Source organism: Myotis yumanensis, unplaced genomic scaffold, assembly GCF_028538775.1.
Source record: "Myotis yumanensis isolate MYYU_CA2020_CCGP unplaced genomic scaffold, mMyoYum1.0.hap1 SCAF_3, whole genome shotgun sequence".
Lineage (NCBI taxonomy): Eukaryota > Metazoa > Chordata > Mammalia > Chiroptera > Vespertilionidae > Myotis > Myotis yumanensis.
Window position 1 is genome coordinate 126,361,792 of NW_027223754.1, and position 24,758 is coordinate 126,386,549.

Sequence of the window (24,758 nt, forward strand, 5' to 3'; positions counted from 1 at the left end):
AAGCGTTATGCGTTATAATTGTATGTTATCTTTGGATGCCGTGCATATTTCATATAAAGATGTAAACCACCTTTCTATGTCACAATTGGTATGGTATTTTCCACAGTTACTGGGAAATGGTGGCTGCGCCTCCTTAAAGTAACCTCTGGCCTGGCTTGGAAGAGAGAGACATGGGACTGGCTTCTCCCCAGTTTGGGGGCCAGGCTGGGAGTCTAATCATCCGCTTCCGGGGAAAACTTCTGTAACAGGATTATTCATACATCTGGAAAGCTAATGAGCTCTCCGTTCTTATTGAGTAGCCAAGAAAACACCGAATGAATGGTTGAAGCTACAAAAAAATAAGGCTGAGTCTCTCCCCCAAGACTATCCTCCTTTCTCAGCCTCGCTGCACCCAGGCCTCCTGGCATAGTCGGGCGACAGGTAAGTCCTGGAACCCGGGCAGCCCTTCCTCCCCGGCCTCTGAGGGGGTGCTCTGCCGGGGGCTTTTGCAACTGCCAGGAGAGCTAGTTTTCCGAAAAGGCTTGGACTATTTTCTCTGGATCATAAAAAGGGCTCTGGCGTAATACTGGAAAGGTGCAGTTCATACTAAAGAAATGTCAAAAGAGGGGTCAAAGGAACTGGTGAAGTCAAGGACCATTCTTTCCGTGTCGACTTATTAGCAAATGCTGACTGTCCTTAGCAGAAACTCTTTGCTCTGATGCTTTGGAGCCCATAGCCACCATGCTGTACAATTTCAGGGGCAACATCTACATTGTGCCCTATGAAGTACTCCAGGGGGCGCCCTTCGCACAGAATACGATGTAAATGCTTCTCCAAGCTTGTGTGCAACAGCATCTCGCTGGGACCAAATCCTACAAGAGCCCAACTTCTAGTCACAAAGCCTCTTCTCATTGTAGCTTTCTCCTTACAGTGTACCGACTTCGTTCACAAACACGCCAATGAATAAATAAAACATTGGTAAGTAAGCCCCTGCCAAAAATTTAGGAGGGACGTGAGATGATACAATGTTTCCAGATGTGCACCACTTAGAATTCCTCAGTGTGCAGTGGAAGGTGTGTGTTGATGAGGAAAGCATATTTGTAGTTCAAGTGTTTTGTTGATCATTTATTGTTCTTTCTCACTTATTTTGGGTATAACTCCTAGTACCTATTGTACCACAAAGAGTCTCAGGAAAATTATAAAAGAAAAGAAGATGGTACTTTACTTTTAAGTAAATTCCAAAGTCCTCTCTCTGCTTCAGGCTCTCGAGGTAAAAGACAGCGGCGGAGTAGTTCAGGCAGTAGGTCTGGTGGCTCTGACAGAGACTCCCTCGGAAATGCTGCAAGAGAAGAGCAGGGAGGGCACAGGCAGGAGGCCTCTTTCTCTTCATGGTCATCACTGACCGGCAGGGGGAAAGGGGGAGGAGTCAGCATTGTCAAGCAGGAGTGTGACCGTGTGACTAGGAACAGGTTATCTTCACAATAAACATTCTTTAAAAATAGTATTCCCATAAGACACAGGTAACTCCTCAATAAATCACCCCCGCCCCTTCCTACTTAAAATTCTAGTTCGGGTGTCTTGATTTAATTTACCTTTTGCTTCTGTTTATGCTTTGTTGAGGTCTACACTCCCTGCATGGCACCTGGTAACAAATACTGCCTTTGACTTCAGGGCTTATTTTGGTTGATGTTAGGCTTGTGTTGGTAGTAAGTAACAACATTTAATTTTCACCAACTTTTCCTCAAAAATGTCCATTCATGTAATTCTCCCACTGGCTTCTAAAACTGTAGAGTCAAATCCGAGGGCCTCTCCTAAGTGTATGGATAGATTTATGTAATGGTCAAACAGAGCACCCCACACAAGGTGCCCCATCTCAGTTACGTGTCTTTCTCGGGAGTGAGTTACTCTTTTCTCTTCACCAAAGCTTAACTGGCACACACTCTCCTCGGAGTCCCAGTGTCTACCATGTTGCTAAGCCCGCATACTCCTTGATTTATTGATTGATGTAATGAGTAATGGGTCCCACTGAGAAATGTCTAATAGTGTCACATGTGGTAGAACAAGACAAGGAAGACACACTTGTTGGCAATGTTATCACTACATTTAGTCGAGAAAACAGACCCAGCCTAAAAAGTCACTAAAGGAAGTGGCAGCAATAAAGGCAGAGATAACGAAAACCGAGAAAAATATTTTGTTGTGAGACAGAGGAGAAGACACTGTGGGGAAAAAATGTCATGTTTTGGCTCCAGCAGGAAGTTATTTGAAGGATGATGTAAATTTATTTTTGGAGGTGGAGGGGGTTGGTAGCTTGGAGAGAAAGGGCACTGAGATGCTTGAGAAATTTTATTACTAGGAGGCAATGGTTAAGATCCTATGTGGTCAGGCTTAGAGGCCCGGTTCTACAATTTATCAGCTATGTGACCGTGGCCAAATGATCTAACCGCTCAAGCCTCGGTTTCCTTTTCAGGGACTTGCTCACATGAGTCATGTGTGAATAACAAAATGCTCCAATCTCCCACCTGGTGAGCCTCTTACTGGTCATCTGCTTTCCCTTCCTGGGGAGGACGCTGGGTACGCCCTCTGCTGAAGGTGAGCGCGGCCATGTGACTGAACTTGGCTGACAAAGTGTGAACAGACCTGCCATGTGTTGCTTCTGGCAGAACTTGAAGAGTCTGAGTGCTCTGCCCCAGTCTCCCCAGACCGGTAACGTTCCAGTGCTGCTCCCTCAGCATGGGTCCCAGGGAGAGGACAGTGACAAGGTACAAGTAGGCACAGGGAGAGAGGAACCAAGCTATTGAGATTTGGGGATGGTTACTCTGATACAACCACATCCAACCTGACTGGTAAAGCACCTTTTCAATTAAGGAAACACTTGTGTAACCCATCTTTGCACACCTGGAACAGGAAGCATTCATATGTGGGCTGAGTAATGGACATTTAATAAAGCGTATATTAACATCCCATGCTTAGGAGGCTAGAAGAGCACATACACTATGGTGGGATGTTTGTGTCCCTGTCTAATTAATATGTTAATCCTAACCCCCAAAGTGATGGTATTAGGAATGGGGCCTTCAGGAGATGATTAATTCACAAAGGGTAGCCTTCATGAGTCAGATTAATGTCCTTATAGAGTCTCCTGAAGCCTCCCTAGCCCCTTCCGCCGCCATGTAGGATGCAATGAGAAGTCTGTGACTGGAAGGGAATCCTCATCTAACCTCAGACTGCCCCCCTCCAAATAGTGTAAAATAAATGTGTTGTTTATAAACCACCCAGTCTGTAATATTTTGTTTTTGCCTGAGCAGACTAAGACAGCTTACATGTTTTAATGAGAAGTTGGCATTTCTCCAGACTATTTACTTAACATTAAATTTAAAAATTTTCCGAATCTAAACAAATTGAGGGAACCTAAGACTTTAGCTACTTCCCAACACTTTACATTCTTCCTCTTGTTTTCCAAAGTTTTTCTTATTCAAATCTCTTTTCAAAGTTCACATGAGGATCTCCTTACTTTATACCTAGTTTTCTATGTGTTTTTGCCTTGTTAACATACTCCTCCTCCCGAATGTCTCACCTCAAACATCTCTGCCCCAGAAAGAATTTCCTGTCTGTAACCTCCCCACCCACTGCCATAGCCAGGAAGCTTTCCTTGGTAATATCTATGCTCCTGTTTGCCTCAGCATTGACCTCCATTTGATTATATAATTATTACTGTACTGCTTGAATTAAGCTCTCCCCCACTAGATTGAAAATGAGCAAGAGTGTGCCTGGTTTTGCACATTTTTTGCACAAGGTCTTGGCCCCACACATAGCCTTTAGTAAATGCTCAATAAATCTCAATCCAGCTTTTTAGAGTGGATTGTATGAAGTCAAATCTTGCTAAATGTGAATAGATAGAAACTGGACTAAAAAGCTCAAAGTAAAAAAAAAAGTAGGGAGGAGGCTCAAATATCTACTCAAGAAATAAATAGCATTTAACAAACCAGGGCTACAGGTTTTCCTCTTCTTTCAAACCAGAGGTACTATTAAGGGTGCTGTTAGGTTTGAAGGGCTATTTATTTATTTATTTATTTTTGTCTGAAAGGCTGACACTTTTGTTAGAAGAACAACTGAACCATGTAATTGGCCTACACAAACCATTGCCATGAATATTGCTTTAAATTGAAGTCATTTAAAAGACAGACTTGGAAATGGCTTTTCCATGTGTGCGCATTTCTGTGTTAATAAAACCCACCCCGCAGAGGTGACAATGGGAAAACAGAGTTTGCAAGTTATTTTTGAAAATGTCTGTTGGCAGAGAGAAAAGGATGGTTCCTTTGTAGGAACAACAAAAACAAAAAGTCAAGTAGATATGAACAGCTATCCTGAGAGAGGGTGAATTTATTGCATGAGTCTGAGGTCTCCCGAAAGGATTTTACCTTTGCGAGCACGGAAATGAAATCCATGGGTGGTGAAGTCTCAGAGGCATCGAAGTAGTCCTTGATGATGGCAAAAAGACTGCTCACAAAACCATAGCTTGTCTAGAGCCAGAGAGAAAGGAAACAAGAGTAGGCACACACCCAAAGGAAGGAATAAATATTTGATGAACTTCAAATATCATTCTACAGCTGTTTCTCATTACAATTTACCTCCTGGCAAAATTCAGATTTATTTTCCTTTTCAATATATATTTTCTTATAAGTTTTTTTTATGTAAATAAATTCTTTTTGGAATCTCTCTTCCTTTTGGAGGAAAGATGTTATTGACTTATAATATATGAGAAAAGGACATTTATTTGAGAACAAACATTTATGAAGGTTAAGGAGATCTTGAGAATATGTTTACTTTCTTAAACAGCCAAGTTAAAATGAAAAATGCTACTGAAGGCTGATATATGTGATCTATTGGCAAGATATCAATGAATGTTTAGATTTCCTTCTTATTAACCTGACCTCCTGACCATGATATTATATGGGGGAATGAACCACATTCTGTATTGCAGCGTGGAATACAAGCCACAAGAATAGAACAAACATGCATTTTCATGACCCCTCTGGTGAATTTCAAAACATGTCTCCCAGTGTCGTTCTACTTTGGCTCACCTGACTTAACTCCTCCAGGTTTGCAAAAAGGCGCCATGAATCCACATCCAGGAGATATTCATGTGTTTGTAGATATTTTAGTGTATTCATGAAGATCTTTAAAAAAAGAAGAAATGCAGATTACTTTCTGTTTTTCAGTTTTGAAACTTGCCCTTTCCAAGAGCATTGAACATAAACCTCCTGACTACAACTTTACAAAACAGTTTAGAAATCAGTATTTTTGAGGTTTCAGAATTTTCCTAAATACCAATGGTGACATTTAAGCTCCATGGAACATGTGGGAACTGTGCTCTTCTGCATGACGGTGTTGTTGCTGATATGTGCCGTGACAACATTCCTGTGGAACATCATCTGTTCTAATGGGCTTTCTCTGCCTCCCGGAGTCAAGAAATCTCACCGGTTCTCTTCTTATCAAGAGCACTAATGTGAGCCCCAAACAACTTCCATGCTGGATTCTTATTTATACCTTCCTCTGCAAGAGATCCAAATGCCTTTTACTTGCAGGAAATGAAAAAAAGAGAACCAATGAGTCAATATCTGTAGCTGGTAGGATGCTTGCATTTGGATAAAGGCATTAACTATGACTGAAAGCATTCAGGGAGCCTCTGTGCTATTGTTTCTTGACTTGATGCTTTCATCCAGCAGGAGGCTACTCTACAGCAAGTCAAGGAAGAACTACAATCCTCACAGATAATCTTCCCTGCGTCTATAAACTAAACAAAGATCAACTTATTGACAGAAGAATGCTTCGCAGAAAATAATGACTGACATTTGTATGTCACTTGGTAGATTTCAAAGAAAACTAATCTGATGATCACAATGCTGAGATGCCATGAGACAGCCAGAGATGGTATTGCCATTCTTCTTTTAGAGCTTAGGAAAGGGATTGTCAAATGACAGCCTGCGGGGTAGATCAGGCCTGCTACCTGCTTCCATAAATAATGTTGATTACAGCACAGCTATCACATTCCTTTATAAATTACCCGTAGCTTCCTCGGAACTGCAAAGGAAGAGCTGAGGAGTTGTAATAAAGACCTCAGAGTCTGCAAAGCCCAACATACAGGGTGAGGCAACAGCAGGTTTACAGTTGTGAGTATGCGAAACACAGGGTTTGTTCTTGTATTATTATTATTAACTATTGTATTATTTTCCATACGAACAACTGTAAACTACGTTTGCTCCACCTCATATTTACTATCGGGACCTTCACTGGGAGTGTTTGCCAACCTCTGGGTTAGGAAATGGAGGACTGGACTTTTCTAGCATCACATGACAAGTCAGAAACAGATCCAGGACTTGCACTTAGTTCTCCCTAAGTGCTCTTCACACAGTGCTTTTTCCTGTGCAAGATAGTAGGCAGGATTCATCAGTATTTATGGGCGGAGTCAAGCTGGGAGCACTATGGCTCTTCCTCCCCGTGATCTTGGAAGGCAATGGCTCCCTTGTCATCCTTGCCCTGTGGTTCTTCTATGAGGATTCTTTGCTCAGAACCTCACCAGATCTGGCTGCAGCACGGCACTCCCTCGGGGACACCATTTACCTGGTAGACATTACGAATATAACATGTCATGCAGCCCCACTGCGTTACATGTTGGTGGCTGCCTGGGAATCTGTGATGGTGGCCCTGCAACTGATAAAACTGATAAAACAATGCTCCCAGCACTGCTTACGGGGAGCAAGCTCTCGGAAAGTGGAAGCTGACCAGCGGTGCCAGGTGGGAGGGGAGTGAGGGGGTGAGCATGCCTGCAGGTGGATCTGCGCTCCCTGACTGGAGAGGCGTGTAAGCAAGTGTAAGCACATGGTGAAAATAGGTAGAGGCGATTCAGACATCAGATGGGGAGCTGGACTAGTTTACTCAGAAGACCTCCTCCAATCCTGGCAGACTATGTTCAAGAAAAGAATGAAGAGACAACCAAGTAGTAGATAAACAGTAGACACATTTTTTTTTAAGATCTCCTAAAAGAGGGGATCTCCACCACCAACTTCCTGTTTTCCAGGTAGAAGAGGAAAACAAATTCCCCCCAAATCAAAATAATATTTTCCATCTATTACAAAAAGCGAGCCCAGCATTACCATCCTAAGAACTAATAAATGGTCCAAGAAATAAGTGCATTCGCTCGCGAAAAGTTCCCACACGGCCTCTTGCTGCTTTCTCAAGTCTACTTGATCAGTAGGAAGTTTCCGATGTGTTGCCATGACTTCATTCCAGGTCTTACCCTGCGCATGGGAGGAAAGAAGGAACAAAACATTTCCACCTTGACCTGTTCTCCATTAGCTCTGAGCTGCGCTAAGTACGGCAAGAACACGCACGCATGCCCGAAACCCTGGTTTCCTGCGCAGGCCCCGGCATGCCTGTCGGCAGTGGCTCCTCCAGCTGCCCAAACCACAGTTGTCGCTGTGTGGCTTTGGGATGCATGACATATGTTATTTTTAGCTTCAATAAGAAGGAATTCACACTGATGTTGTTTTGCATTATGCTTGAGAATTTCATGAGCCCTTTTCAGTTTATTGCAAAAGAACACCTCAAAGAGCCCCAAACTCATAACTGGGAGGTCTGGTCCAGGCTTCCCTGCTAAAGCTTATTGAAATTAACTACATGAAATGAGAATTTTAAAGTTTATAACGACCTTTAGAAATGGTCAGCTCAACAGCAAGCTATTTTTTAAACGAGGAAATTGAGGCCCTGAGGCGAATGAGTAACCACTGTGAACATGTGGACAGGCCTCTGGCATCCACGGTTTTTGTTAAGATGAAATGACCTTCCTGAGGTTTCCGTGGGCATTAGAGAGAGCAGACCCAATTCAGCCCAGCCCTGGGCTCCTCTCCTGCACTTCATTGTTATAGGAACAAAGACAACAAAATAGTGACTAAACCAAGGGAAAAAGCCATGTCGCTCAGGAAGCAGCTTGTGAGATACCTTAAGGCTGTCGAATTCGTAGCCCCCGAAGTCTGTAATCTTCACAGAGGAGAGGCGCTGTTCCAGATCAGATATGTGCTTGTGCTTGTCTTTGCCCTGCTTAAGGATGGTTAGAAACAGGATTTTCAAACAGGAATTCTTCAACGACATGACTTCGGTAGCATCTTCCATACGTTCATTCTCTAACATGCACGAGAAGAGACTGTACCTTTTGTCTATAAGCCACTATCAGTTGCAAAGCCATTTCCCAGCCATAGTCTGACTCACAGGACTACGGAATGTCCCATCTGGAGGACAGAGGCTGGTGAGGATGTCTGATCCAAACCTTTCATTTTACTAATAAAAAAATAATCCAATGCTTGGAATAGTTATATAGTAAATAGATGAACTCCGGGTCTCACACCCACCCTGTGGGGTGATGTAATGTTTTCCACAGTTCTAACTTTTCCAAACCCAGGATTATGGGACTTTAGCATCAGAAGGTTACTCGGAGGCTTTAGTTCACCCCTCAGTTAGCAGATGACTGGGCAAAGCCCAGAGTGTTGAAGGAACTGCCCAACACGATAATTCTCTGCTAAAGAATATTAGGATATGCTAGAAACTAGTCTCTTTAGGATGAAACAACCCACTTATTTGTTATTGTTTTTATTTTTTAAAAATATTAGTTTTAAAAAATCTGATTACAAAGGTAATAATTTGAGAAATAAAGAAAAACACAAAGAAAATCTAAGTTACCTATAATCTTCACCCCCAGATAACCACTGAAAACCTTTTTCTGATTGTAATTATGATTAATTTTTAATGGTATCATATTTGGACATCCTTTCATAACTTGCTTTGTAAACTTAATAGATTGTGACTTTTTTTTTGACTTGTTCACTACTCTGTTGCAAGATCATAAGTTATCCACTTAAAAAAATTCATTTTAAGGCCCATAACAGGGAGAAGCTTTCAAAAGAAGTGCAAGGCTTCCTAAAGGAAAGTTGGCTGCATTTGAAATGAATGTTTATCACAAATAATTTTTAAACTTGTTCTATTGTCTCCAGGTCATGATGCTTTATGTTAATGAGCAGGAGAACACAGGGGTTATCTGTTAGGCAGCTCCCTGTGTGTCTGAAAGGAGACCCTGTAGTTTCAGAACGTGCTGACCGGCTGTGGCTGGTTTCTCTGGTAGGGTTATGGTGCTGAAAGAGAAAATCTATTAGGTTTTTTTTTCCACATTAGTTTCAACAGTAGCAAAGAAATCTTGGAGCGGGTTGGGGACCGCCTACAGCAACTGGGACATATGCCTTTTGGTGATGTCTGAAACCATAGCGACTGCATGTTGTGGAAATAAAAAAGCAGCTGCCTGTTGGGAAAGAAAGAGGCTGAGACAATGGGAGCAGCATCAGAGCTGTGGGAAGGTGGGCACCAGCCTCTCGTGAGGGCACTCGCTGTGGCTTTCCATGGATCCGACCAGCCTCCTGACCAAATGCTTGGTGGATACCAGTGAGAAGGGAGGGGACAGTCCTCCCAGAGGCCACATTAGCTCTGTAGAGTAGCAGACATCTGGTGGCGTTGGCAAGGAGAGGTCATGAGAAGAGTCTGAAGGGCATTTGAGAGGATACAGAATATGAAGAGAAAGAACCAAGGGTCCCAAATTCTAGAGTCCCAAAGTTAATAACTAAGAGCTGGCTAGAATGAAAATTTGCAGTAGGAGCCAAGGATGTGGACCTGGAGCAAAATAAATATATGTGATATTTGAGCGTGAATATACACATTTCAGTGGTTGACAAAGAGATGGCATTGAATCTGTGAGAACAGGCAAGATCCATGAGAGCTCTGATGAGAGAGAGGAGGCAGGAGTGTCCAGGTCTGGTTATGGAGCCACACATTTGCAGACAATTCAATGTTGGGGCTGAAACAGACTCAGAGCCGGAGGGCCTGGGACTCCTGGGGACCAATCCCCACTGTGCTGCTTGTAAGCTGTGTGACCCCAGGCAAGCTCTTCAACCTCTCTGAACCTCGGTTTCTCCATTTGCAAAATGGGGATAATAATGTCACCTGCCTTGTTGGGCTGTTGTGAGAATTAATGAGTTGACATATATAAACTATGACATACATAAATAGGAACACACATAAACGGTAATGGTGCCTGATAACGTAAACATATCTGTGTTTGCTTTTATTACTAATATTCATTTGAAAAGAAGGAGAGAAGAAAGGAAGGTAAGAAAAGAGAAAATGTGTAATATATTAAGAAAATACATTATAATGTAGCAGTGTGTTTATTATATTTATGTGGATTAGCATTTATATAGCTATGAATACATGATAAATAAGACTAAAAGAATGAAGGAGCAAGTAGAAATATTAATTTAAAGGAGACCAGATATAGGTCCTTATGAAAGTGAGCCTTTGAGATATGAATTTCCCTTCATTAGTGAGAACATTTGCTGAAACATTTTATCATCCCCCTAATTATTCTGTGTATCTCCACCACTGCCTACCTACCTCCAACATTGTGCACGCCATTATCACACTTTCCCCCTCAATGTACACGGCAGTCTGACTTTCCTAATGAGGAGCTGATAATGGGCCCCTCAACATCCTAGAAATCTAGCCCAGTGCTTGACACATACAGCCACCCAACAAATCACTTCTTTATGGAGAAAAAGACATTGGTTACAACTTGTAAGAGCATCCCTTCCTCAGGTACGCCCTCCCTTCTGGGAGCACATCCTACCTCCCAGGCAGCCCTTAGAGCACTCTCTCCATGGAGGAAGGTGGGCACCTTCCTTCCTGGCTTCAGGAGAGCTTGTGGGAGATTCCCTTCTCCCGAGACCCCAGACCTGACCGGTAGCTGGCCCTGCCTCCATTTAAATGAGAAGGAGGCCAGAAAAGCTTGTACCATAGGCCCTGCCTCATACCTGCCAGGAAAACAGTCAAATCAGGTCCCTAAAGAGGTGCACAATGGGAATGAACAGGAGAAGCAGCTCTAGTGACAATGGGGTAAAACTTTACTAGCTCATAATGTTGAGACTGTCCCTATGGCTGGTTGTTTCTGTCCCTCCCCTCAAGTCATCTGTGAAAGCCCTAATCCCCCAATGTGATGGTATTTGGAGATAGGACCTTTGGGAAGTAACTCGGTGTGGACGAGGTCATGAGGGCTTGTAACGACACTAACCCCATTCATGAAGTTAGTGAGGAGGCACTGGAGCTCTATCTCCATTATGTGAGGACACAGTGAGAGGACAACTGCCTATAAGCTACGAAGAGAGTTCTCCCCCAAACCTCTGACCATGCTGGCCCCTTGATCTTGGGCTTCCCAGTCTCCAGAACTGTGATAAATAATCATGGTTGCTTAAGCCACCCAGCCTGTGGTATTTTGTTACAGCTCCAGAGTTGACTGAGACATTCATACAGATGTTTGATGCTTGGAAAAATAATGTGAAAGTCAGTCATATTCTTGCTTATGAGAACAAGTAGTTTTCTAAACCCCCAATTACAAATGAAACTACCAATATTATGGCCAATATTGATTGAGTGTTTAAGACCTGCCCAGCTCTGGGATAAGCCCACATGCATTATTTGATTTACTCATCACAACCCTGGAGGCTGGCGTGATCACCATCCAGCTTTCATAGGGAGGCACCTGAAGCTGAAGGAGATTGATTCACTTGGCCAAGGTCACAGAATAGTAAGTGGAGCAGCTGGGATTGGAACCTCAGAGAGCTTTGAATTTAGCTACGGTACTTCAAGATGGTATTGCAATGGGTACTGTTGTTAGAACAGAATCAGTCCTTCCCTGCCCTACAAAAACAGGAGTGAGGAGCGAGGTTGTAGTCAGGAATGCCCCTTCCCTCTACCTCGAACATGCCTGGAGGAAAGTCTGCACTCTGGCCAGCCCTCGACGTAGGCAGTGAAGATTCAGGGACCACTGATGTAGATTTATGACTCTTTCATAATTGATGGTACCAAGAATGAATTAAAAAACACATACACCAGGACTAATCCAACTGGCTTTCCCAGAAATAGAAGTGTACCTGTGGAGTCTGTTTCTGTAATAGCTCATTCATTTTTCAATGTTCCCAATAAGCACAGCACTGACTGCAAACTGGGGCATACATACCCTGTGCAAATTGACTTTATTGAGTGAGCTGCTTCCGAAGCCACATTGAGTTATATATTTAGAGTTGGAAAGCATCTCAGTATTAGGATTGCTTTGTGTTTTTGCAGAGCTCGTTAACCACTGGCGATTAGCACTGTTGTGCTGCGCAAAATGGCCTGATTTGGCATGTTCCGTAGCCACTACTACAGATGTGATGATATAATTTAAACTTCATGTGCCGTGTGCAAAGATAGAGGGGCTCTTCAGCCCCTTCTTACTTTCTTAGCTACAGGAGGCTTAATTAAAACGACAACACATAGCACTCACCGCTCCTCTCCTGGAGAAAGGCCACCGTGGCTTTTTGGATTCTGGTGGGTGAAATGAAAGAAAACATATTAGAACTTTGAGTAGCTAGTGACAGAGCATTGCAGTGCTTGACAAGACCTGCTTTTCCAAAGAGTCTGATGGAATTCATCCTGCTCTAATCCTCCTTCCCTTGAGAATGCCCGGAATGAATATAAATATTTATGCAGACAGTGAAGGAAGTGGTATTGCAACCTAAAAGTTGGTATTCCATTGCTACCTGAAGGTAATATTGTCCTATTTCTTTAGTAGACTATTTTTCAGCCTCCTTTTCTTGATCACTCAGGGGGAAAATCTATGAAATGTCATAAAGATGTTAAATAATATATTTAAGATGGAGAGTCATAGAACGTTGGGGCTGAAAGGACATTTTTTACACTGTTCTACCAGAAACTCTCCCAGACCTAACTTGAGTCTTGATGACTACATCACCTGACAATCCCAGGTGTGGTTGAACTCAGACTCCTGAAATAGGGGAACACCAGCACATCACCGGTCTCTATGTTGGGGTTTATTGTTGCTATTAGCCACCATCCAAGTAGTCCTGAGGAGCTGCTTTGAGTTGAGAAGGACATCATTGTTCAATAACACACTTTTTTTTATGATCATCAGGAAGTAAAGTGATGAGATTTGGACTCCTGATTTTCATGTTATTTGCATCAATTTGTAATGTTACCAAGAAAAAGCTGGGCATCGTCTCTTAGGATTAGGTGAGGTGTTCTGATGACTCAGTACAACAAACTAGATGTCTTATAGGTCTGTCTCTCTCTCTGTTCCATTTGTCAGGGAGCTCTGCATAGTACTTCAATCAGATGGAGGCAATTACGGAACGGCATTTACTACAAAGGGTGTGCTCAAGGGGCTTTTCCTATTGGAACCCTGGAAGACACCTGTCCAACCAATTATCTTGCTCACTCTGACCACCTTATTAATATTTTAAAAGGAGAGCTTGGGTGGAATCTCCTTTAGGGACAAATCGGCTTTACCACTCTTATCTCTCAAATGCCTGGTGGTAAATTATGTCCAATTTGAACTGCAATTGGGGTATCTGTTTTTAACAAATGTCTCTCTGTTTTTTCTAGCTTTGAGGGTAATTTCAGGGCCTTGGAAAAGGATCACAAATATTCAGAAGATGTAAATGGGTCTTTTCTGCATCCTCAATCATTTATTATCTGTATTAAACGCTAAGGTTTGCTGACTCAGCTATTTCACCAGTGACTCACATGTACCTCGAAGCTTGAGCAGCACTGCATTAGACCATGATTTGGGGACACAAGAGCTCTATTCTAAACTCCTTGGGAAGAGGACGTGGAGGCAGAAGGTGGAGAACGTTGCATAACTTTTACTATGTGGTTTCTGCTGTGATGCTAGGCACACAACAAAGAACAACTAGTTCCTTTAGAAACATCATGTGCTAGTTACGTCTTGTTTCTTAGCATGGCAGTTTTCAAACTTTAGGTGGCATCAGAATCATCTGGAGGGCTTGTTAAAAAATAAATATGTAGTGTTTGTTAAGAGAAATTATGGCTGTCTATCCCCCACCCAACTCCCCTGCACTACATATGAGTTTCAAATTTTATTATTGCAATAAAAGTGCTTTATGCTGGAAAAAAAAATAATGTCCAGCTAGCGTGGCTCAGTGTTTGAGCATCGACCTGTGAACCAGGAGGTCACGGTTTGATTCCTGGTCAGGGCACATGCCCAGGTTTCGGACTCAACCCCTAGTAAGGGGAGTGCAGGAGGCAGCTCATCAATGATTCTCTCTCATCATTGATGTTTCTCTCTCTCCCTCTCCCTTTCTCTCTGAAATCAATTAAAAAATATATCAAACAAACAAACCCACAAATAACTATTTGACTTTGGGTAGTGAGCACATGGTGCAATATACAGACCCTGTAACATAGAACCCACACCTGAAACCTATATGTTCATGTTGACCAATGTCACCCCAATAAATTTAATAAAAAATAAAACAACAACAGATACCTGGGCTGGCTCTGCCCCCAGAATTTCTAATTCAGAAGGTCTGGAGCAGGGTCCCTGCCCACGTGTCTGACAATTTCCCAGGTGATGGTGAAGCTTCTGGTCTGGGGCCCGCCTTCGGGAAACACTGCTTTCGTTGCTCACCAGCTTAGGGCATGTGCAAAGTCTCATGGACCAAGTACTAACCTCTGTTAAGGTTACGCTGTGTTTAGCGCTAGCTCTAGTTTCTAGGGGCCTGTCCGTGAGTGGGTCACTTAATCCCTCTCGGTTTGCGCACTCGGGTGGTTGTATCACAGGAGACAGCAGGCGTTTATTTGGATGGCTGTGTCTTACAAGACGGTAGATGTGAGAGGGAGCTATAAAGTGTGAAGATGTATACAAATGTCAGGCATGATTTATTTACTGGTGGCTTCTGGGTTCCATCTAATAGGTGGCTGATGCAGGCTGGCAGGGAGCACGCAGGACTAGCAGCCAGGAGCCTGGACTCCATTCCTCTACACCAGTGGTTCTCAACCTTCCTAATGCCGCGGCCCTTTAATACAGTTCCTCATGTTGTGGTGCCCCCCAACCATAAAATTATTTTCGTTGCTACTTCATAACTGTAATTTTGCTACTGTTATGAATCATAATGTAAATATCTGATATGCAGGATGTATTTTCATTGTTACAAATTGAACATAATTAAAGCATAATGACTAATCACAAAAACAATACGTAATTATATATGTGTTTTCCTATGGCCTTAGGCGACCCCTGTGAAAGGGTCGTTCGACCCCCAAAGGGGTCGCGACCCACAGGTTGAGAACCGCTGCTCTACACAAACCAGCTGGCACCTCAGCTGGGTCAGGTCAGGGCTCCTTTCTGGGTCTCACTTGGCACATATGTGAATGCGGATGAGCTCAGTTTCCGAGTTGCAGGATGCCCTGGGCTCCTGGGGGTGCCTTGGAGGTGAGGCTTTGGGACCCACCCCATTTTCAAACATTGCAACTCTGGATCTGTTTTATAGGCTTTATTTCCAAGTGAGGGTTCTTATGTAAAAAGGGTTCTGTTAAGAACAAAACCAGCTTAACAGCCACCAAGATGGGTAATCCCTAAGACTCCTTTCAGCTCTCAAAGGAGCTATTCTTTTCTTTCCCAATTGAGTTCAAAATGCAGAAGATTTACCCTTAAGGCTGCCTACTCTAATCTCCTCTAACAGTAATTCGCTGTTACCAGGACCTCTGCCTCCTCAGGGTACCACCCTGGTTGGAAGGGTGTGGGTGTGGTATTAGTTGTGTGCCTAGCATCACAGGATGATATGGAAGCTGCCCACCAGCCCGGAGAGAGCATTCAGCTCCAAGGTGGTGACCGTCCCTGGACCTGGGCAAATTACTTGACAAGAGGACCTCATACATCTCTGTAAGTGGAGTGGCCAGTAGCAGAGTGGTGTTCAGCTGGTTCCAGTAATTCATGGCTGATGCCTAAGTCAGTGAGAGATCTGTTGAACTTGTCAGTGCACCTGTGGTACTGGTCATTAAGTATTTTGAACCCCTCCCTCCCGCTCATTAGAGTATCCTCCATAGCAGGCATGTGGTATAAGTATGCTGAATGACGAGACCTGAATTCAGTAGCAGGAGTGGGTGGCACAGGTAATCGGCAGCTCCATCTGACACCAGAAGGTCCCCAGGGAACACCTCAAGTCCCGGCAAGTTGAGCACCACTGAGCTCCGTCTGCGCTCGTGGAACCTGCGCTCAAGAGACAGAAGGAGAGAGCTTACAGCTGCGCGCAGGCCGGTCATCACCGGGCCCGCTCCGGGCATTCGGGAGTGACTGCTCCGAGCCTGAGCAATGCCTGCTTTCTCTAAGGAAGGCGTTGGAGGCTACCCCAGGCTCCAGGCACAGGACGGCTATGATGACACACACCCTCCACACCTTTTTGAGTTTTATTGACCATTTATGATTCTGATTAATCCAAAGCAGAACAGCTCTCTCAAAGTTGTCAGCACAGCCCTGGGGGGTGTGGTTCAGGTGGTTGGAGTGACATCCTGTGCACCAAAAGGGGGCAGTTTGATTGCCAATCAGGGCACATACATAGGTTGTGGGCTGATCCCCTGTTGGGACACATGCAGGAGGCAACTGATGGATGTTTCTGTTCTCTCTCTCTCTCTCCCTCTCTCTCTTTCTCTCTCCCCCTTCCCCTGTCTCTAAAATCAGTAAAGCATATCCTTGGGTGAGAATTAAAGAAAAATATCGGCACAAACATACAGCATGTTCTGAATCAGAAGAACACTAGGGAAAGCCCTCACACACAAGTCTTTGCAAATTATTCACAGGGCCTCAGAGGGAGCAGGATGGCACCAGCATCCTAGAGATCGAGGCTGGTTATGTCAAGCCAGTACTTTTATTTTTCCCGGAGAAAATGAGAACTATGATTGGTAAAGCTTCGTAAAAGAGAGGCCTATTCACCTTCTCCTTTTCTCGACCCCATTGCATGAAACCTCCTGTCTGTTAGACATTCACAAAATAAATGGTTGCCATATCAGACACAGTGCAGGGAAGCTCCAAAGCCATATGCTCAGTGGTCTCTACGTAGCAAAAGGGGTTAAGGATCTGCCTCTATGGGAACCTGCCTGATAGCATTGGATTATAGGGGTTGTCATAGCTTCCTCATCAGAGCTGTTCAGATAATCCTTTGCTATATTTTGAGGGATGAGAGATACAATTCTTTCTACCTATTGACCAATGTAATCCTTAAATTCTCTTTTTTAAATCAACAAATAGCTTAATATGGATTACTTTAGTTACAGAGGAAATTTGTCTCAATTTACCAGCAAAAGCATAGGTATGGATTTGCCTTGGAAGTTGAGAATCTGATTCTGTTATACTTTGGATATTATGATTTGGTCCATTACCCATCCCCATGCTTGGAGCCCCATTAATCTCCCCAGCCCAGCCCCTCCTCTGCTGCTTCCACTTTCCCACCTGCCTGCTGCTCGAGTTCTCCAAGCCTTGTAGCCAAGCTCCATGCTTCTGACCTTCCACATGAGTGATGGCCTTTCTTCCTGTGCTTCCATCTTTTGCCTCATAATTGTACATTCTTGGATTTCATGCCTCCTTTCTGGTCAATATGTCTGATGTTGGGGTACTGGTTATGCCCTGTCAGGCCTATTATGCTATTGACCAAAGTCTGGTGGATATTAGAATACTTTGTGGAATTTATTATAAAACCCATCCACAGTCCCATCCTCAGGATTCTGACCCAGCAGGCCTGACGGTGGGCCTCTGAATCTGAAGTTTTCCCAGATCCCTAGATACCAGAGTTGGAGAACAACTGATTTTGAGGATACAAGTAACTTGATGTAGACTTTTCCTAACTTTAGATTTTAAGAATTATTTCAAATTTTCAGCCTTTTGCCAAAAGCATTTCCAGAGATCATTTTACTTATAAATAGCAGGACAAGTTGTTTATGAATTTGTATTAATGAATAGCATATGTCCCATAAACTCCTAAAAATTATTTGAAGTAGGGCTGCCTCAGACTCTGCAGATTAATGCTGTAGGCATAAAAGTTCATTTTTAGCCATAAAAGGCTGCTTCCTCCAAGAAGTCTCTCCTGATGCCCAAAGAAGTAATTTTTCAAATTTGTACACTGCTCTGCATCCTCACTAGATCAGGGCTCTGCATCTTCCATCTGTATTTTTTTTTAAAAAATATTTTTATTGATTTCAGAGGAAGAGAGAGGGAGAGAGATAGAAACATCAATGATGAGAGAGGATCATTGATCAGCTGCCTCCTGCATGACCTACACTGGGGATTGAGTCCTCAGCCCAGCCATGTGCCCTATCAGGAATTGAAGTGTGACCTTCTGGTTCATAGGTCGATGGTCAACCACTGAGCCATGCTGGTTGGGCATCCATCTATATTAATACAGTTGCCTCTTAACTTAATTCTTCACCTTTAGGTTTATCTTCTTGATTCCATCCTAATCCCAGTCACTAACAAGAGTTATCCAAAATGCAAATCTGACTTAGTCCCTCCTGACCTCAGACACTTCAGTAGCTCTTCATTTTATACCAGATAAATACCTTCTTAAAGCATATACACAAGCCTTCTATAATATGGCCCCTGATATTCATTACTTTGCAACTTATTCTCTGGAAACAGGGAATGGATTGTAATACCCACACAAAATGTTTCACACTTCAGTGCCTTAGCTGGGAATGCATTGCCCTCTCCAAATCTTCCCAACCCCTATTTTTTCCATAAGATTTAGAGCCACGACTATCTAAGTAACTAAAAAGGGAAATACTTAAATAAAATTGGCTTGGCTTTATTTAATCGGCTGTATTCCCTAGGGTTTTAAAATCTCTTTCAACTGCCCTTTCTTTGCTTGTCTCTCTCCTCCTCTCTTTTATTAATTGGAAAACTTTAGGTTAATTTTGCAGACATTGCTAGCTGCCAAACCAATGTGTGTGCTCTTCATTTTTCTTACTATCAAAACCCTGCTTTGCTTGGAGTGGCATGTGCTGAGGTAATACAGTGATTTGCTCTGACTCCCTTGCAGCTAGCAGAGGTCATGTGACCCAAATCTGGCCAATGAGATTTATTTATTTATTTATTTATTTATCCTCTCCCAAGGATATTTTTCCATTGATTTTAGAGAGAGTGGAAGAGAGAGGGAAATACAGACAGAAACATTGATGTGAGGGAAACACATCGATTGGATGCCTCCTGCATGTGCCCTGACCAAGGCCCACATTGGGGAGAAGCCTGCAACCAAGGTACATGCCCTTGACTGGAGTCAAACCCAGGACTCTTCCATCCACAGGCCAACTCTCTATCCACTGAGCCAAACTGGCTAGGGCTGGTCAATGAGATTTAAACAGAAGTTGCAGGGTATAGATTCTGGGAAACTTTTTCAAAGTGGTCAGAGCTCTCTAACTTCTTTTTACCTTCTACCCTTTGTCCTTCTTATTGTTTTTAATATTGTTTGATATTTGAAAGTATACCAGTAATCTTGCAAAGATAAGAGCAGAACAGAAAAACAGAAAGATCTTGAAAGGTTGCTGACATCTGCCCTGGCCTGGGATTTGGTTATATTACAAGAGAAATGCCTTTCATTTGCAGACAAAGACTATCTTAACTGATACAAAGCTCCCCATCCTGGACTTCCTTCTCCAAGAATAGGGTCACCTTTTGACATTCTGCACTTCTGAGGCTTTTTTGCTACCTACTTATGATGATGTTTCATAAGAACATTAAAGTTCCAACTCAACTTTTTACAACTCTCTCTTTTTTGTTATTTGCCAACCCAATGTCCATGGTGGTTATGAAGATGGAGAAGGCTGAATTTGGTGGGAGTAGGAAAACTTACAGTAATTTAGGTGAGAAATATCATTCTAGTTTCATCATCCTGGATAAAGGACATTGGAACTCATACATTATGAATTAGAAGTATATAAATATAGCCAGGAATTTTCACAGTGCTAGTCAAAAGGTATTATATAATATAAAATGCTGGGAACCCATGATAAAAATCCCCTGAAAAGAACTATTAGAAGCTTTCCTGTAAACTTCATACTTTCCTTGATAAAGACCCTAGAAAATACAATGAGATTTAGTATTTATGGGGATAGAGAGGATTGGAAAAATTATAGTAATCTGAATGAGAAATGTAACCTAGGTGAATATTGGGGAGAAAAGTTTACTCTTTTGATATTTAACTCTAGAAGTTACACAATCTGGTAAGTATAATGAGTTTGGTAGCTTTCTATGACTCTATAAGTGATCTCTACATTTCCTAGAGACCGCAGGGAGAACGTAACTACCAGTGGAGTGGAAGGATTAGTCTTCCCCCACTGCCTCTAGGCTGGCTTATGTGTTTCTCTTTCATGCTTCTATAGTTCTCTGGAGTGATGGTTAAGAATGAAAAGTCAGCCCTAGCCAGCTTGGCTCAGTGGATAAAGAATCGCCTTGTGAACTGAAGGATCCCGAGTTTGATTCCAGTCAAGGGTACATGCCTGGGTTGCAGACTCCATCCCCAGTGTGGGGCATGCAGGAGGTAGCCAATCAATGATTCTCTCTCAACAATGATGTTTCTGTCTCTCTTTCCCTTTCTTTTCCTATCTAAAATCAATGGAAATATATTAAAAAATACAAAAAGAATGAGGAATCAATTGCCTGGATTTTAACGTAAACCGAGTAACCTGATTGAGCAAGTTAATAACCTCTCTGGCCCTGACTTTGCCATTTGTGAAATGTAGCTAATAATTATACCTACTTATTGTGTGAGGATGGATAAAGATAATTAATATAAACCACTTAGATCAGTGTTAATAAATGCTATGTTGAACACTGAATATATTATGATGTAATGTTCTATTTACATGTCTACTCCACTAGACTGCCAGTTCCTTCAGTGCAACAAAAACATCTTGTTATCATTGCTGTTAGCAGGTGCTCATTTAATACTCAACCCATTGTTGTTTTTTATTTTATTTTTTATAAATACCAACGAATGAAATACTCCTCTACTGTCATCTTCCCTCATGGAAAGTATCTTACTTTATAAGGTAGTTTTGCAGAATCATATCTTATCTCCTCTCTTATCCTAAGCTCCTAGCTTTTGAGCTAAATCTCTGTTTACTAAGAGCTCAATAAACATTTTTTGTGTAAATTGAGCCATAACAAACCTGCATACACCCATCATCATCACTGTCATTTTCTGACACAAATGTATACTCCAGTCATAGCTAACTGCTCACTGTTCTTTAAACTTACCCTGTACTTCACGCCTCCATGCCTTGGCTCAGGTAGTTCCCATCTGCCTGCCTATCTCTGCCTTGTCTGCCTGGCAAACTCTTACTCATCTCTAAATTTCAGCTTAGACTCTCTTCCTTCAGGAGTTTTTCTGATCCGCTCAGAGAGAGCCAACTCCTTTTCCCTCAGTCCCCTCCCCCAAATTTATGTTTTTATGATTTCATTGCAGGCTCATGCTGTGTCTTAAAGATCATAGAATCCAAGCACTAACATAGAGCTTGACATGGAGCAGATATTTTAATAAGCTTGTTGAATAAATAGGTATATTGACCTACAGAATGATGCACAGTCCTCAAATGAATTTGCTTTTCCATTTTGGAATATGAATGATTATGCATATAGAATAGAAAAATGCAGTTTGAGTTTCCTCTCCCCCATTAAAGGTGGTTAAATTACCCCTATCCATTTCTCCTTGTCTAGCGTGCCTTCTGACATGAGGCGTCCATTTGGGAGCACATAGGCCAGGTTTTGGAGTTCAATTTGCACGTAAGGAGCAGAACTAAGACAACTGCCTCACACTGGGCTGGGCTGGGACCTCGGCTTTGTTGTGCTAATTATGGAAAGGTGGGCATGACCCTGGAAGGGAGTAACAAATTCTCTGTGGACATGACATTTTCATGTTCATCAAAAGAGGGTGTGGGTTAATAAAATTATCAAAATTACAGTTGCAACCATATGAAGACCTAGGTAAACAGTAAGAGAACATCTACATAGGAACATACACAGACATGAACTCGTGCAGAAACCTGCCCCCGCCTCCCCCAGGCCTGGCAGTGGCCTAGATTTCTGGGACTCTGAAAAGGGTCCGCATGTCAGCTGGGGTTGCTCAGATGGTTGGATTAGTGCTATTAATGCAAATAGTTGCAGTGAATTCAGAATGACTTTGAATTTAGGTTTCATGGAGAGAGAGGTGTTGGTGATTCCAAACTGGTATCTTATTTTTGTGACTCCAAATATTAAAATTGCTTCTTATAAAAAATGGCATGCAGGCAGAATCATCGTGTCTAGTTCTAGACTGAATAGCCACTGGAAGCAATCATTGCAATAAATTCAGAATTTTTATCTATCTCTCCCAAGCCAAACGGTGTGTGCATGGAGTAGGGCAGGAAAGGAATTTTTTGATGCCTAATTTCCTCCGAGAGATATTAAGCTAGGAAGCAAACTAATAATAAATGCAAAATGTTTGGGGTGTGGTTGGCAAGCCATTGTGCCTGTGGAAGTGCAGTATAACCTCACTGTCCTTTGTTTGGGGAAGCACAACTAAACAAACATTCTTGAGAAATGCTTTTTTGGGGCTTGATGCTGCTTGGCTATTCTGGTTCTTTGCTTCAGTAGAAAACTCTTGGCACAGGAGGTTGTATAACTGGCTGCCTGACCCAGACCTCATAGCCCTTCGCCTTGCCTGCCGCCTCCCCCAAGCCCCGCATTCAGAAACCCCGACAGGGCCACACTTTCACTAACCCTGAGTTGCGTTGTCCCAGGCCGGTCAGATCCGAAGGGACTAGTCCCATGGTTGCTGGAATAATCTTGTCTCCTTTCTGGCACAGCTCCTCATCCTGTCCCCTGCTGAAGATCTGAAGGTCCATGATGTGGGCTGGGATGGCAGCAATTTAGAGAATCCAGAGAATTCTCTCCCACTCCTGAGCAGGCTGCACACCCATGAGTCAACACTGAACAATGAGCCTGTGCTCGCGTGTCGGTGCCAGAAAAGTTTCTGGCTGGTGGAAATGTGTCCCCGGTGGACCTCCAACGCATACACGTTGAATAGATTGGTGTTGGTGAATATTATTCTAATTTAAAATCAACTGGTACTTACTGAACACCACTTTTACTAGAGAGACACCCTGGTAGGTGCTTTACATGCATTATAATGTTCATAAGCACCCTGCGAAGGGAAATTCCGTCCTTATTGTAGAGGGGAGGAAACCAAGGCTTAAAGAGATAGTTAAAAAATCTACCTAAGGTCACATTGTTAATGAAAGAGCCAGAATTCAAAATTCAAATACACAAGTCTGACTCCTAAAAGACTTAGAAATAGAAAAAGATACTATAAACCATTTTAAAGCACAAAGTGTTTTTCAAAAATTGATATAATACTGATTACTACTTTAGGTAAAAGAGGAGTATAGTGGATTGGATAGGGGTCCCCCAAAAGATATGTTTACATCCTGACCAATGGAATTTATGAATGTGATCTTCTTTGTAAAAAGGGTTTTTGTAGGTGGAATTAAATGAAAGGTCTCAAGATGAGATTATTCTGGATCATTTGGGCGGGCTCTAAGTCCAATGCCATGTGTGTCCTTAGCATGTTGCTTCCCTGGGCCTCGGTTTCCTCATGTGAAAAACAGCTGTGAGTGAGACCTTTTTCATTCCTCGCAATCTATGAATCAGGGATTTAAGAGCATTGCTTTCATTAAAAATATATATATATTTTTTTTTATTGATTTCAGAGAGGAAGGAAGAGGAAGAGAAAGATAGAAACATCAATGAGAAAGAATCACTGATCAGCTGCCTCCTGCATGCCCTCCACTGGAGATCAAGCCCGCAACCCGGTCATGTGCCCTGACTGGGATTCGAACGGTGATCTCCTGGTTCAAAGGTTGTTGTTCAACCACTGAGCCACACCAGCCTGGCAGCATTGTTCTCATTTTCCCACCAGTGGCCAGTGAGTGAGGATAATAATTATGTGCTGACCTTTATCTTGGCAGAAATGTTCAGAAACAAATAATCAAAGCTTCTATTTTAGAAACATGACCGATGCATTAATTGCATTTTTAAAAATGATTCCTTCTGTACAGTGGGCTTTAACCAAGGACTACTGACCTTTAATTCCCAAGTGCAAATTTTAAGGCAAAAAAAAAAAAAAAAAGGCCAGAGAATATGGGGGTTAGCAACTGCCCTATAGTGATAAGTGTATATTACTGGAATAAAAATCTTATTGAAGATGCTACAATTTGGATATGGCTTTTTATTCTTTCCTCTGCTATGAATGTTGCCCAATGTTTTTATTCTTTTTTACCTTTTTTTTTTTTCCTTTCTGTCAGGAGGACTTGTCAGGTCTCATTCTTCAGATGCTATCGTCCCTGTCTGATAGTAAAATTAATGGTAAGTATACCTTTTCAGCAGGTGGCATTCCAGCAATTGTGTGGCTAGAAAAGATAGGTGTTCTATTTTAAGAATCATAGTGTTTTGCCGTATGCAAGAAATACAGCGCAACTTGAAATGCTTACTTTTAACTATGGGTTGATTACACAGGAAGAACACATTAAGAATCAGTGACAATCTTTTAAAAAGGTCTCTTTGAAAATAATCAACAGAGAAATGACAACTAGACTGCCAATTATGAAACTAGGTCTCATAGTTAAATCTGGGATATATTTTTTCCATTATGAGACTCAGAAGATTGTTAGAAACTTTCCTTTGCATCTTTGACCATAATTTCCAGTTCAACTTTCTACCAAAATATTCCATTTTCTGGAAAGGATGGGGAGCTCACTGCCCAGGGCCTGGCATATAGTGGCTACTTCATGGATGTGGAGTGAACAAATGG

At 42.5% G+C, this 24,758-nt stretch overlaps 1 protein-coding gene across 2 annotated transcripts in view; it reads right to left on the minus strand.

The window, feature by feature from the left end:
- The window catches only part of PLEKHG7 (pleckstrin homology and RhoGEF domain containing G7), a 45,224-nt gene extending 22,312 nt beyond the window's left edge, over nt 1-22,912 (minus strand). The window contains exons 1-8 of one of the 2 annotated variants that reach the window (XM_070407590.1): nt 22,670-22,912; nt 16,008-16,135; nt 12,392-12,432; nt 7,975-8,070; nt 7,131-7,274; nt 5,058-5,153; nt 4,395-4,496; nt 1,205-1,318 (exon numbers count right to left, since the gene is read on the minus strand). In XM_070407590.1, the coding sequence (XP_070263691.1) occupies nt 1,205-1,318; nt 4,395-4,496; nt 5,058-5,153; nt 7,131-7,274; nt 7,975-8,070; nt 12,392-12,432; nt 16,008-16,135; nt 22,670-22,794 (846 nt within the window). In that variant the 5' untranslated portion in view covers nt 22,795-22,912. Of the gene's footprint in view, nt 1-1,204; nt 1,319-4,394; nt 4,497-5,057; nt 5,154-7,130; nt 7,275-7,974; nt 8,074-12,391; nt 12,433-16,007; nt 16,136-22,669 lie in introns of both variants that reach the window. The other variant, XM_070407589.1, reaches the window with a different exon arrangement.
- Between the last annotated feature and the right edge of the window lie 1,846 nt (nt 22,913-24,758).